General features: G+C 38.9%; 1 protein-coding gene across 1 annotated transcript; it reads left to right on the forward strand.

Moving 5' to 3' along the window:
* The first annotated feature begins 13332 nt into the window (after positions 1-13332).
* On the forward strand, positions 13333-14211 carry LOC126700667 (uncharacterized). Its single transcript, XM_050398877.1, has one exon. It carries the CDS (start codon positions 13333-13335, stop codon positions 14209-14211), a length of 879 nt encoding a protein of 292 aa, XP_050254834.1.
* The last annotated feature ends 562 nt before the right edge of the window (positions 14212-14773 follow it).

Here is a 14773-nt window from a genome sequence, read left to right on the forward strand (position 1 = left end):
ATGAAAGGCTTTGATGAGACCGAAAAGGGGTCTGCGAGTATTTGAATGTACTCGCGTGATGGAGCCTTATCAGCAGAGGTTAAGTTGAAGTAATTTCAAAAGGGTATTTTGGATTGTTGGTGGCAATCACAAGGTGTAGAAGATGGGGAAGATGAGAGAATGGTGGCTGGGTATAGCATGCAGAGTCATGGGGTTAACCTCGTGTTTTTAAGAAGTCCAGGCGAAGTAATTTCTGACGAACATACTTTGGATTACGGCGAGGACATGTGGGAAAGTGGTTGAATGCGCATGTGTAATTGTTTCACTTAGGTTAAGTTGAGGTAATTTCAGAAGAGTATGGATTCTGGGGATGCTGATGTTGGTGGTGAAGAAGACGGGAATGAAGCAAAGTGAATGGGTGAAACATACGCCACCATGGCATCGGCTCTGTATGTTGGGGACCTTCTTGTGTAGATGTTTATGGGAAGTACACCTTGGGATCCAGGACTGACTGCATGCTGAATGAGGTCTGACAGTAAGTCGTAGAATGTGCATGCATGATGGGACTATGCCGACGGACGTTAAGTTGAAGTAATTTCAAAAGAGTACTTTCTGAAATTCTTCAAGCTGCTTTTAAGTTGGAGTAATTCTAGAAAGTGAGTTTTGAGGTACCAGCAACGATGACCTTTGGGTCCCATAGTAGTGGGGACATGGAATAAGGCTTTGGTGACCATTTACCAGCACCAAAGGTTGAATTCTGATGAGCTGGTGCCTTGGAGATTGTTTTTAGTGTTGGATGGAAGACAATTTGTAGGATACCCCAACACTTTTTACCATCTTCACCTACTGCCACTTGTTAGAAAAACATAGAAAAATGAAAGATGGAGCTAACTTATGATTTTGGTCTTAGAAACCAACCAAGTTGCTGTTTGTTCTAAACCACAGCTTTTGCTGGAAGACCAAGCAATTGGAGAGAGACTACGGGAGACCTGAGGTTAGGAACAGGTGTCTCTGTTGGACTTGGGTTTCTTGGCCAACCAAGTCCACATGATCAATTAAACTCTTGTGATGGTCAAAACATGATACACGATGAAATGCATATGGATCAGATTAATTGCATCATTCCAACAGAAAAAGTTTTATTACACTAAAATAGCTTAATCAGTCATGTGTGGTTGATCCCAAAGGTCCAAAGTAGAATGATAAGAAACACAATCCATAATCCTGACCAAAATCTAGATGACCCATTGCTTAAATCAAACTAGCACCAACCTTTAAATTGTGATACACTTCCACACCCATCTTCATGGCCTCCTTGAAGGAGAAGTCTCCTACTAGAAGAATCATAAACTCCTGCAGATGCAAGTTAATCAGCTACTCATAATCAAGGAACAATGTAAAAATATAAAATGAACAAAAATTTCAAGAAGCATGCCTGCATTGCAAGCTTGTTTCCTGCATGTGATCCACTGTTAATGACATTGAAAGCAGGAACAGGTAGCACCAACTTCTTGTTACCAGCAAGGTTTGCAATGTGCTACATCCACAAGACAAAGTAAAAAATTGATCAGATTAATCCCAAGCCATCCCTAGCAGAAAATGTAACAATACTGCCACAAAATTTTGTAGGAAAGATATCCCAACACCTAAAAGAATTCCATATGCAATTAAGTTGCACCAACATTTGTCTTTTCAATGCAATCATTTCAAGAGTCTTTGCAACATAGCTATATCAAGAGTCTTTACCATGAAGCGGTGCCAGCATTTGTCCTTGTATTGAAGCCATGCCGACATTCATTTTTGCCATGAAGCCACGTCAACACTTCATTTGCATTGAAATGGTGCCAATGTTCATCTTTGTCAAAAAACCACGACAACACTTCATTCACACTAAAGTCGTGTCAACGTTCATCTTTGTCATGAAGACCACGACAACACTTCATTCGCACCAAAGTCGTGCCAACGTTCATCTTTGTCATGAAGCCACGTCAACACTTCATTCGCACTGAATTCATGCCAACGTTCATCTTTGTCAGAAAACCACGACAACACATTCGCACCAAAGTCGTGCCAACGTTCATCATTGTCATGAAGTCACCACAACACTCCACATTAGCACTTGCACTCGCATTGAAGTTGCACCAATATTGACCTTTATAATAAAGCTATAACAACACCAATTTTTAGAGGCAACATAGCTCAGACATTGAGGGTGCATAGCACTATAGCCAGACATCAAGATTTCAGAGATGCCAACAAGACGTTGAAGATGCAAGGAGTCCCTATGACGATTTTGAAGATGCAAGGAAATGCCAACAAAATCTTGTTACGCCAATACTTTGAAGACGCTAGAGTATGCTGCGAAGTCTTTGAAGATGTCGAAACATGCCACCAAGAATTTTGACATTGCATGAAGATCCTCATAGAGGAGAGATGATGCAACACCAACTTTGGATATCGAAGGAAGGTGACGTTGTCCAGATTTTAGAGACATGATGTGAAACTGCATCACTCAGAAGGGAGATGATGTGGTTCCAATTTCAGAGCTATGAAGTGGCACAACCTATAAAAGAAACAGTGTAGCTTAAACTTACAAGGTACAAGAAGATGCCCCCAGGAGATAAGTGATACAAAGCATAATTCAGAAATGTGGGAGAATATCCATTGAAGATGGGCGATGCCATGAAGACTTCATTTCTTGCAAAAGAAGTTGGAGATTTTGTTTTACTCCACAACTAAGCATCAACTTATGTTCATCATCATTTCAAAGAAAGTTAAGTAACGTCAACTCCTTACAGTCTTCATTTTCTACTACAACGATCTTAGATCATCCTATTGAGCGGTTGACTGTCTTTAAGCAATGCCTTATCAACCAAAGGGACCTTAAAAGCGCATTGATGACCGTTGGAAAACTCCTCAAATTAGACTGGCAATCCTTCTTCTTTTCATGTGACTGAACTGAGTGACAAGTACTAAGCTGCCTACGTACCCTGGAAAGGGATCAAGTCATCACATAGTTCAACAGATTTTTTTTTTTTTTTTTTGATTTCCTTTTTGATGATTTTTTTTTTTTTCATAATTTCTTTTTGGATGATTTTTTTTTGTTTTGTTTTTTGTTTTTGTTTTTGTTTTTTTTGTTTTTTTTTTTGTTTTTAGTTTTTTTTTTTTTTTTTTTTTTTTTTAGTGCATGATTGAACTTAACAAAAAATACTAAGTTGCCTACGTACTCTCGAGAGGGATCAAGTCATCACGTAGTTCAAAATTTTTTTATTTTTTATGTGTTTTTGCAAAAAAGGAGGGCGCAGTGTGTAATAATGGGTATCACCACTAATCGAACCCAAGACCTCGGCCTCAAGGGTGACACAGGCATCCAACCACTACGCCACACTTGCAATTGGTGACATAGAGTGGGATTAATTTCTCCTTATTGGTGCGCTTTCAAGGGTAATGGGAAGACATCATGTACTCTCGCAGTGCTACAATGGGCAGTTTAAGCTCTTACCAAGGAGCAATCCTTGATTTTCAGGTGTAGAAGTGTTTAAGGAACTTCCCATTGATGGGGCCAATCCTTACGCCATTATTGTCAATCAATTTGTAAGCTCCAATGGTGTTTGCCCCCTGCCTAAGAGTTGGAAGTACATCACAAGCAACGGTCACGTGGTTTGACCCAACAACTTCATCAAAGTTTAGATCAATCTTGTTTTCTTTGGCAAGCTTCATGATTTGTTCTTTGAAGACAAAGCATTTTTAGATTGGGTGGCCAATGATGCGATGATATTTGCAGTAGTTAGGGTCATCAACTTTCCCCATGTCTTCTGGTTGCTTGCATTCTGGCAGTTCAATCAACTTCAACTGCAATAGTTGTTCTAAGATGTTTGGCACATCTTCATCGGGAACGGATATACTTTTTGCTCACGTTTCTTAAAAGTTAGACGACTCACCTCATTCTTTTGCCATCCTTCAAGCCGTTTTTCATTTGCATTTGCTCCTCTTCTTGGAACCTTGACTTCGGCAGTGTTAACGACCATTGGGTCTTTGAGGTTGGCTTTTGCATTCCTATCATTCTTCCTTACTTCCTTTTTGCTTTCCTCAAGTATGGGAGGGTTTATACTTCCACGGCTAGCAATGCTCAACTCCATGTCATGGGCACAAGTTGATAACTCTTCAAATGTTCGCGGCTTTATCCCTTGAAGGATGTAAAGAAGTCCCCAATGCATGCCTTGGATGCACATTTCTACAGCAGATATTTCAGAAAGTCTATCCTTGCAATCCAAACTCAAAGAACGCCATCGATTGATATAATCGACCACCGGCTCATTTTCCCATTACTTGGTATTAGTAAGCTCCATCATGCTCACCGTGCGACGTGTGCTACAGAATCGGTCTAGAAATTCTCTTTCAAGTTGTTCCCAAGGAGGGATAATAGTGCCGAGGATAGCTAGCGGGTGGAGCTCAACCGAGGAGATATGATGCCTTGGGGGAGTTTGCCATTTAAGCATGGATCTCCACGCATGGTACAAGTTACAAAGGAGTTGCCACAATGGCGGTATCGGGAGGGCCCACCTCCTGATAACAAATGGGATATGTTGGAACAATAGTCAAAACCCAGAAGGCCACCCATGTTCTAAAAGCGGTAAGACCCATGCAAAAGGAGAAGGTTCCCATCATTGCTAGGGCACTAGTTGTAGAATAAAAATAGGATAAAATTCAAAGGAAAGAGGTTGGACGTTTTTGGGTGACAGAAACATGAGAGAAAGGGAGTAAAAACAGAGTTTTTAGGTAGAGGGAAAGAGGATAAACCTAGTCAAAACTATCATAAGAAATGCTAGCCATCAAAGAACCTCCGCGGGTGGCCTAATAAACAAGCCTCAATAGTCTTAAGGAAGTATCCACCTATCAGCCATTAGTTTAATCCCTTTTAGGGCCTCCCATTGTGAGCTATATTCCAATTACACACAAATTAATTGTGCTCCTAGTCTAGAGCCAGTCCTTCTTTGGATTTGGATTCTCACAAATATCATTTTGGTCCCTATATTTTGGTAAGAGCCAATTTGGTCCCTACATTTTGGTAAGAGCCAATTTGGTCATTGTTATTTTTAACTTGCAATTAATTTGGTCCTTACAGTTAGCTCACTAATAGAAAATGCTTATATGGCAAATGGTTTGCACTGTTGTCATGCCTAATGTTAAAAAATTAAATAAGATGCCAATGTGTCTAAATTTTTATAGCCACATCAATGCTCAGATGGCAAAAAAAAAAAAAAAAAAAAAAACTACACAGCTTTTAAAAATATTTTTCTTTTCTTTACCAAAATTTTTTCCTTTCTTTATTTTTTCTTTTTACTTTTCTTACAATTTCTTTAAAATTTCATTTCATTTTCTCACATTCTTCACTTTCTTCTCCAACAAACCCAAAACAGTCCTCCGTCTCTCTCATTAACTACTTGCACTCATACTCTACTTTGTACTAAGATGATTTGGCTGAGAAAGATATCAAACCTCTGCTAAAGTTTCTGCAGAGTACCAACTCAAATTACTTAGTGAACCCAACTCCAAATTTCTCTTCATTATTTTATAGAAGTGTGAGCTTGGTGTCTTATAACTTAAGAGCCCATGAAAAATCTTGGACTTTTTGAGCTAAATATTTCAATATGTTAGTCCCTAGTCCAAAAGAGAAAAAAACCCATGAGCAGGAAGCTCTCTTTCATGGAGTCCAAGCTTGTAGACCCTTTCCCAGCAAGGCCAACCCCATTACCAGAAATTGCTCAACCCCCACTTCACTCTTCTGTTGGTTACTTCGTTCCAACCAATGTGGCCAACAACCCACATCACCCACTTGCCGAATTTTTTTTTTTTTTCCAGATATGGGTTGTAATACCCCAGTGCATAGTAGATCCTAGCCCACTCCTCTCAAAACACAAAACCTAAGTGGGTAACAAGCTTAAGCTGATCTGTTAAGACCCCCTTATGAATCCTGTCACTGCTAATGCCACTGCCCGATTTGTGCGACTTATGTGCTTGGCTTGTATTCCCGTTGCCACCCATAGTGGGTTGCAATTTCTAGTCGATCTGTGCGAAGCCACAATGGTGGTGAGGAATAATGTAACTAGGGGTGGCAATTTTTATCCATATCCATTAACCTGCCCATTACCCATCTTATTTAGATAAGTCTTAACCCAACCCATTTGAGTATTTGGGTTAGATGGATAAAAACCCATTTGGTTATTTAATTAGATGGGTCTAAATGGATAAATCCACTAATACCCACTAAACCCATCTAAAATTTAAAATTAAATAAACCCACTAATAACCAGTAAACTCTTCTAAAATTTAAAACTTAAATAAACCTCAGTCACTCTTTCTCAGATTTTCTCTGTAACCAAACACTTTAACCTCTAGATTCTAAGCCCAAACACGTTCCCTTAGATTTTCTTAGTAACCAAACAAAAGAAAATTCTAGAGAGAGAACTGGGATGGAATTGGAGTTCACCATTCCACTCTTTTCCTTGTCATTCGATTTCCCAAAGAAACATTAGTGGTGCAACAGGACTCGTTGGGTACGACTCTGATGGATTTGATAATGGCAGACCTAACTCCGGCTCCGGCTCTGGCGTCGACGGCTTCAGCACCGTCTTCGATGGCACCGACGGCGCTGGGAAAGCCCTCTGGGGAGAAGAGGTTGAAGCGATTGGCGCTGATGCAGATCCATAGCGACACCATTTCGGCTGCTCTCCATCCAATCCGTACCAATATCATGCCTCAGAAGCATCAAAGAAAGAAGGTAACTCTTTCACGATTTCTGTTTGGTGGTTGAGAAAGTGTGAGAGAATTGGAAATGATGTTTAGTTTATGACCTTCATTGTGCTTGATACTTTGTTTCTTTGCCGAGAAAAAAAAAAAAAAAAAAAAAAAAAAAAAAAAAAAAAAAACAGAGAAGAAAAGTCTTTTTTTTTTTTTTTTTTTTTTTTTTTTTTTTTTTTTTTTTTTTTTTTTTTCTCTTTCTGTGGCTTTGTTTCGTTGTTGATAAATGAATTTTGGAAAAGGAAAATGAAAGGAAAGAAGGAAAGTACTGGAAAAGTAATTTTTGAACTTTTTAATTTTTGTTTTTAAAGTTTTTAACAAGTTATTTATTTATTTGGGTTATATTGGGTTAAATGGGCGGGTTACTAATTAAATGGGTTGGGCGGGTAATGGATAATTAATTTATATATAAATGGGTCATAAATGAATAAATGGGTAATTACACACCCAACCCATTTATGACCCAACCCGCCCATTTGCCACCCCTGTAATGACAAAAGCTTTGTTGTTCAATTGGTTGATATCTCTTAGTATCTTAAATAGAGATATCTACTAGGGTTCAAATTAATCTCTTATCCCCCATTATAACTGTCGAAATATTAAAAGAAAAATATATACTCTTTAACTGACAAAAAAAATATTTCTCAAAAAAAAAAAAAAAAAACTGACAAAAAAAATTACTACTAACATCTTGGCCTTTACTTTTCAAATGTGAGATGATAAGCTCAAAATCAATCATTTTCAACCTTGAGTTGTCAATGCCGAAGGAACCTAGCGGGCAAAGACGACAACCATTTTATATTCTCTCTTTTTGTAACATACATACATTTTCTTGACCAGCAACTTACCTACCATCTTTCATTCATGTGCCAACAAAATTTGTGCGTTGGCGTGTTTACTTGGGGAAGGTATTTTGTGCGCCGGTTGTATAAGACATCTTTCTTGCTAACATATGGGACTCATATGTTAATGAGAGATATTTTATATGCTTGATGCATATGAAAATTTCTCGCTTAAATTATGTGACATTTGTGCATGTTTTCACGTTTTATAATTTTCAATTTGTTTATTTTTGAAATTGTTCAATTACGTGCCAATGAAAAGCCTTTGTGATTTTTTACATATAGTATGCCTAGAAGTACAATCATAAAATTTTCAAACTGTAATGACTCTAAAAAGCAATGGGTTCTAGTCTATGGCTCAAGGGATCAACAACTCCTCAGGCCAACAGACCATGCCATAAGCAATAGCCTCGATCAATTCCACATTAGCAGGTCCACAGGGCATGTTAATCTGCCACTGATCAGCCACATCCTACGATAAGGTTTTACTACAAAGGGGCACTACCAACATAGAGAGATGGGCACCTGATAAGCCACATCCTTTCATAAAAAGAACTAGAAATGTTTCGGTTTCTAAAACTGAGAATAATTCAGCATTTGAAGAAAGGCACTACAACCAACACCATATGTAGTCTCACCGTTGGCAAAAAAAGTTGGGTTCACTGGTGAAATTGCTGTTTTGGAAGGCAGAACTTACTGGGTAGTATCCTATCACAGTACCTGACAGACTCAACGCAGCCCTTGTACCCTCTGCAAGCACATTACAGTCAATCTGATATAACAAGATATATATCCATGAACGTATATCAAGTACAGAATGTTATAACAATAATACCTTCATCAGTAAACTCGATAAAGGCAAAATAGAGAATGGAGTAACAAGATTAAAGAAAAATGGCAGTTTCCATTCCCCATTAAGTAAAAAAATAAAAATCAAAGCATCATTGTAAACTACAAAGGGGGGTACCACCAAAACAGAGAGATGGCCTCATCTTATAGATGAAAAGATCTAACAAAAACTCGACAGCCAATCTAGTGCTTGACAAAACAGGATTACTAACATTTCCAGCTTCTATAATCTACGACAATTGAAAGAAAGAAAAAACTATATTAAAAAAAATCCAATTAAGGGTCAAAATCATCAACAAACTTCGCCGAATAAAAACCATTCAGAAAAACAGTCTAGAAGATGGCTGACTGAGATGCATAGCATTACGATGCGTTTTTAAGCTATTAATTTAAAGCAATGCTTTGGGTAAGCTAAGGTTTGAATCGCCACCTTACGACTCTTGGGAATTAAAGCTGTTTATATCTCTCACTCTCTCTCTATACACTATACAGCATTTGCCATACCACTTTACCCAAATCATCAGAGTAATTAATTAAAGAGCATATAGAAGAAAAAGTAAATTCAACGTACAATTCACAAACTCGCCCAATTGAAAGCCACAAACCCAATTGGTTATTTCACAAACTGTGACAGAGCCACTGAACTCATTCCGTATGGAACGAATTAGCCAAAGTGATTTCCATGGAGCTCTAAACCCCTGAACTCAGCCTGAATATCTTCAAACCAAGTAGCCAATCGCACCTCAGCTTGGGGTATGGCTTGTGTCCAGTGGCCACTGGCCACTGGACCCAAGCTCCACCCCTCATCTTGAACCTCTAACATCTGAATCAGCCCATTCCGAAAGCCATCCCAATCAGTGTTAGGAACTATAATCCAAACGGAATTGTCAACGAGCTTAAGAGTATTTGGCGACCTTCGAAATTTAAAAACCTGGAAAAAAAAAAAAATAATAAGAATCAGAAATGCCAAAAATTATTTGAAATATATATATATATATATATATAAATAAATTTAAAATACCTTGTGTTCGATCCTTCGGTTGAAGGAACAATCCAAATTAGGAGAGTCCAGGGACTCAGAAACTGCATCGTAGAAAGTTTTCAATCCTCTCAATGCAATATGGATCGAGTAAGCGCGGCCTGTGGAAAGCGTTTTTTTTTTAATCTTCAGCCAATGCCCTCCATCGTCATCCCTTAGTAGATCCAAAAAGTACCTTGCATCCTCTGAGACTGACCGAAAGTCGTATGAGCAGAGTTTCTGAGAAAACCTTTCGTATGGTGGTGGAATATTCTAGTAGACAAATACAGTACATATTATAAGCCTGCCGTTTAATGGCAACCACATATAAACAGTGTAACGACAATTTATATAGTCGATTAATTTTTTTGGAAAAGTAAATTCTCAAAATTTATTTAATTATTAATTTTTTTAGAAAAATAAAAATCAAACAAAAATAAATAAAAAGGTCAAATCTATGATTGTATTAACTAACATTTCACCATTTAAAAAAAAAAAACACATATTAGAAGTAATTAAACGAAGATTTAGGGTGTGTTTGGATACCATTGAAAATTGAAAATACTGCCAGGATTTTGAGGTAAAAGTGTAGAAAAAACTATGAACTTGAAAGAGCTGGCTGGCAGACTTAGATATGAGTGATTGAGCTTTAGCTCAATAGGAACATCAAGACTGATTCAAGAGAGTTACGGAGGGAGTAGTGGCCGGTGTTGAAATTTTTTACGAACGATAACACTATTTGCATAATCTCAAAGAGAGAGGGCATCAATGCCGAACCACAAAGATTATACGCACAGAGAAACTAATATATAACATAAATGAGACCAACAAAACAAAACTCAGACACCAAAATCAACAAAGTTCATAAGCCACACAAGATTGAGTCATTCAAAAACAAATACACGAGATAGTTCATCCAAAAAAAAAAGCGTGCATGCATATACTCTAAGACACTCTCTAATAAAAAAGCTTGAGATCATCTGCGTTTAGCATGGGACCCAGACCGCACGGTGCCCAAACCCCATTGTATAAACGCAGATGATTTCCGTGCTAATAATTCACCAAATAATTCTTGACTTTAACATTTTCTCGAAAAGAAAAACCCATCCTTTCAGCCATTTTCATTTTTCACTCTTGTTTGTGTTTTCAATACCAAAATCTCTCACACCCACAAACCCAAATTCCAGAAAATGGAAAAGGGAAAGAAAGAAGCTTTATCAGTCTTATCAATAGCAGCCAACGCTAACCTCGGCCTAATGATTCCTAACCTTAACCTGGTTCTGAACGCTAACTTCCCATCCGATGTGATTTCGGACATTCTGTACCAACATCCTGTGAAAACTCTCGTACGGTTCAGATGCGTATCCAAACGTTGGTGTTCCCAGATAGACGGTCCAGATTTCATCAAGCTACAGCTTAGCCATCGATATATATATATATATATATATATATGTGAGTGTGTGTGTGTCTGATTTGGCTCTCCACAGAGTCCACACACCACAGCCACAAGAGTGAAAAATGAAAATGGCTGAAAGGATGGGTTTTTCTTTTCGAGAAAATGTTAAAGTCAAGAATTATTTGGTGAATTATTAGCACGGAAATCATCTGCGTTTATACAATGGGGTTTGGGCACCGTGCGGTCTGGGTCCCATGCTAAACGCAGATGATCTCAAGCTTTTTTATTAGAGAGTGTCTTAGAGTATATGCATGCACGCTTTTTTTTTTGGATGAACTATCTCGTGTATTTGTTTTTGAATGACTCAATCTTGTGTGGCTTATGAACTTTGTTGATTTTGGTGTCTGAGTTTTGTTTTGTTGGTCTCATTTATGTTATATATTAGTTTCTCTGTGCGTATAATCTTTGTGGTTCGGCATTGATGCCCTCTCTCTTTGAGATTATGCAAATAGTGTTATCGTTCGTAAAAAATTTCAACACCGGCCACTACTCCCTCCGTAACTCTCTTGAATCAGTCTTGATGTTCCTATTGAGCTAAAGCTCAATCACTCATATCTAAGTCTGCCAGCCAGCTCTTTCAAGTTCATAGTTTTTTCTACACTTTTACCTCAAAATCCTGGCAGTATTTTCAATTTTCAATGGTATCCAAACACACCCTAAATCTTCGTTTAATTACTTCTAATATGTGTTTTTTTTTTTTAAATGGTGAAATGTTAGTTAATACAATCATAGATTTGACCTTTTTATTTATTTTTGTTTGATTTTTATTTTTCTAAAAAAATTAATAATTAAATAAATTTTGAGAATTTACTTTTCCAAAAAAATTAATCGACTATATAAATTGTCGTTACACTGTTTATATGTGGTTGCCATTAAACGGCAGGCTTATAATATGTACTGTATTTGTCTACTAGAATATTCCACCACCATACGAAAGGTTTTCTCAGAAACTCTGCTCATACGACTTTCGGTCAGTCTCAGAGGATGCAAGGTACTTTTTGGATCTACTAAGGGATGACGATGGAGGGCATTGGCTGAAGATTAAAAAAAAAACGCTTTCCACAGGCCGCGCTTACTCGATCCATATTGCATTGAGAGGATTGAAAACTTTCTACGATGCAGTTTCTGAGTCCCTGGACTCTCCTAATTTGGATTGTTCCTTCAACCGAAGGATCGAACACAAGGTATTTTAAATTTATTTATATATATATATATATATTTCAAATAATTTTTGGCATTTCTGATTCTTATTATTATTATTTTTTTTCCAGGTTTTTAAATTTCGAAGGTCGCCAAATACTCTTAAGCTTGTTGACAATTCCGTTTGGATTATAGTTCCTGACACTGATTGGGATGGCTTTCGGAATGGGCTGATTCAGATGTTAGAGGTTCAAGATGAGGGGTGGAGCTTGGGTCCAGTGGCCAGTGGCCACTGGACACAAGCCATACTCCAAGCTGAGGTGCGATTGGCTACTTGGTTTGAAGATATTCAGGCTGAGTTCAGGGGTTTAGAGCTCCATGGAAATCACTTTGGCTAATTCGTTCCATACGGAATGAGTTCAGTGGCTCTGTCACAGTTTGTGAAATAACCAATTGGGTTTGTGGCTTTCAATTGGGCGAGTTTGTGAATTGTACGTTGAATTTACTTTTTCTTCTATATGCTCTTTAATTAATTACTCTGATGATTTGGGTAAAGTGGTATGGCAAATGCTGTATAGTGTATAGAGAGAGAGTGAGAGATATAAACAGCTTTAATTCCCAAGAGTCGTAAGGTGGCGATTCAAACCTTAGCTTACCCAAAGCATTGCTTTAAATTAATAGCTTAAAAACGCATCGTAATGCTATGCATCTCAGTCAGCCATCTTCTAGACTGTTTTTCTGAATGGTTTTTATTCGGCGAAGTTTGTTGATGATTTTGACCCTTAATTGGATTTTTTTTAATATAGTTTTTTCTTTCTTTCAATTGTCGTAGATTATAGAAGCTGGAAATGTTAGTAATCCTGTTTTGTCAAGCACTAGATTGGCTGTCGAGTTTTTGTTAGATCTTTTCATCTATAAGATGAGGCCATCTCTCTGTTTTGGTGGTACCCCCCTTTGTAGTTTACAATGATGCTTTGATTTTTATTTTTTTACTTAATGGGGAATGGAAACTGCGGCAGGGGCGGAGGCACGTTATGCCTTGGCCCCCCCAAAATTTTTTAAAACCTCTATAATAGTAGTAGGAAGAAATAGGTCTCACACTTTCATTTAAGACCTATTTCTTCCTACTACTATTATAGAGGTCTCACACTTTCATTTAAGAGCTGGCCCCCCAACATTTTATTGGACAATGAGATGAAACCTAAGAGAGGGTGAAAAGAAAAGCTTTTGGAGACTGATAGTGCAAAATGGACTCCACCGTGCTCTCAAGGGAAGAACAAGAGGAGCTTGTTCGTAGCAAGAAAAAAGTAAAGGATGTGAGCCATGAGGGCTATCGAGGAAGACAAGAGTCAGTCTTGAAGCCTCCATACCGTGAGCAGGGAGGGTGGAGTGAGGCAAACTCTTTTAAGGATAAACTTATTGGAGATATACCGGGGGCTTACACCCAAGCTTTCAACTTTAGCGACATCATGGAGGATGATGAGGAATCGGATGAGGAGGTTGAAAACCTCCGAGAAGGGCTTGTGGCCGTTAAACTATCCAAGGACTTCAAGAAGAAGATCCGTACGCCATGGACAAGGGCCCTCATTGTCAAGGTCTATGGTAGGGGGGTGGGTTTAAGTTTCCTACATAGCAGATTGTTAGCCATGTGGAAGCCCGCCGGAAGACTTGACTGTGTGGACTTGGAGCAGGGATTTTTTCTGACTAGATTTTACTTGAAAGAGGATTATGAAGCTATCCTTCAGAGGGGACCTTGGTTCATTGGAGAACATTTCCTCTCCATTAGACCATGGGAACCAAACTTTCGACCGGAATCGGCAAACGTTACATCGGTGGCCGTCTGGATTAGACTTAACGGATTGCCAATCGAGTACTACAACTCGGAAGCTGTTTTACAAATTGGAAAGTCCATTGGCAACGTATTACGGGTCGACACCCACACTGCGAACGAAGCTAGAGGCAGGTTTGCTAGACTCTGTGTGCAGATCGATGTGGAAAAACCGTTGGTGACGGCGGTGTTAATAGGGAGGTTTGAACAATCGGTTTGCTATGAAGGCATCCAGAAATTATGTTTCTCCTGCGGCAGATTGGGCCACAAGAAGGAAACCTGTCCGTACACGGTCTGACCAGCTTCGCCGGCGAAAGAAGGTACGGTAGTAAATGACAATGAAGGACGGACATGCAACATGCATGTACCGCACGGTCCTGCAGAGGGAATGGAGAATGGCAGGGTCGTGCATGGGAATGTGGCAGAGACGGCTCAGGATAGTACGTACGGGCCTTGGACTGTAGTTGCGCGAAGGAGGAACGTGCCAAAAAATCAAAAGAGTGGCGGGATCCAGGCTGTGATGGATAACGGTCGGTTAAAACAAGAACAGAGGAAGGCAGAGGACGACGCAAAGTTTAAACTCTCAATGGGAAGGAAGAATTTCAACGATGGGCTTAGGAGAGATTTTAAAAGGAAATTGGACCCACCAAAAGTAAGCCCGTCAAACGGCCTAAGACCAAAAGGCCCAAATTTGAGCCAAACGGTCTTTCCTCACAAAGGTGTTGGGACGAGTGAGATGGGGCCGGGGTTTGCTAAGGCGGGCCCAAAAGCAAGCCGTGGTGATGAGCTAGGAGGGGAGGGTTTTAATTCAAAAGCCCAGAGCAGTCCTTCAGTAAAGGGCAAGAAAGTAATTGCTAGAA

This window comes from Quercus robur, chromosome 9 (assembly GCF_932294415.1).
Source record: "Quercus robur chromosome 9, dhQueRobu3.1, whole genome shotgun sequence".
NCBI classification, from domain to species: Eukaryota; Viridiplantae; Streptophyta; class Magnoliopsida; order Fagales; family Fagaceae; genus Quercus; species Quercus robur.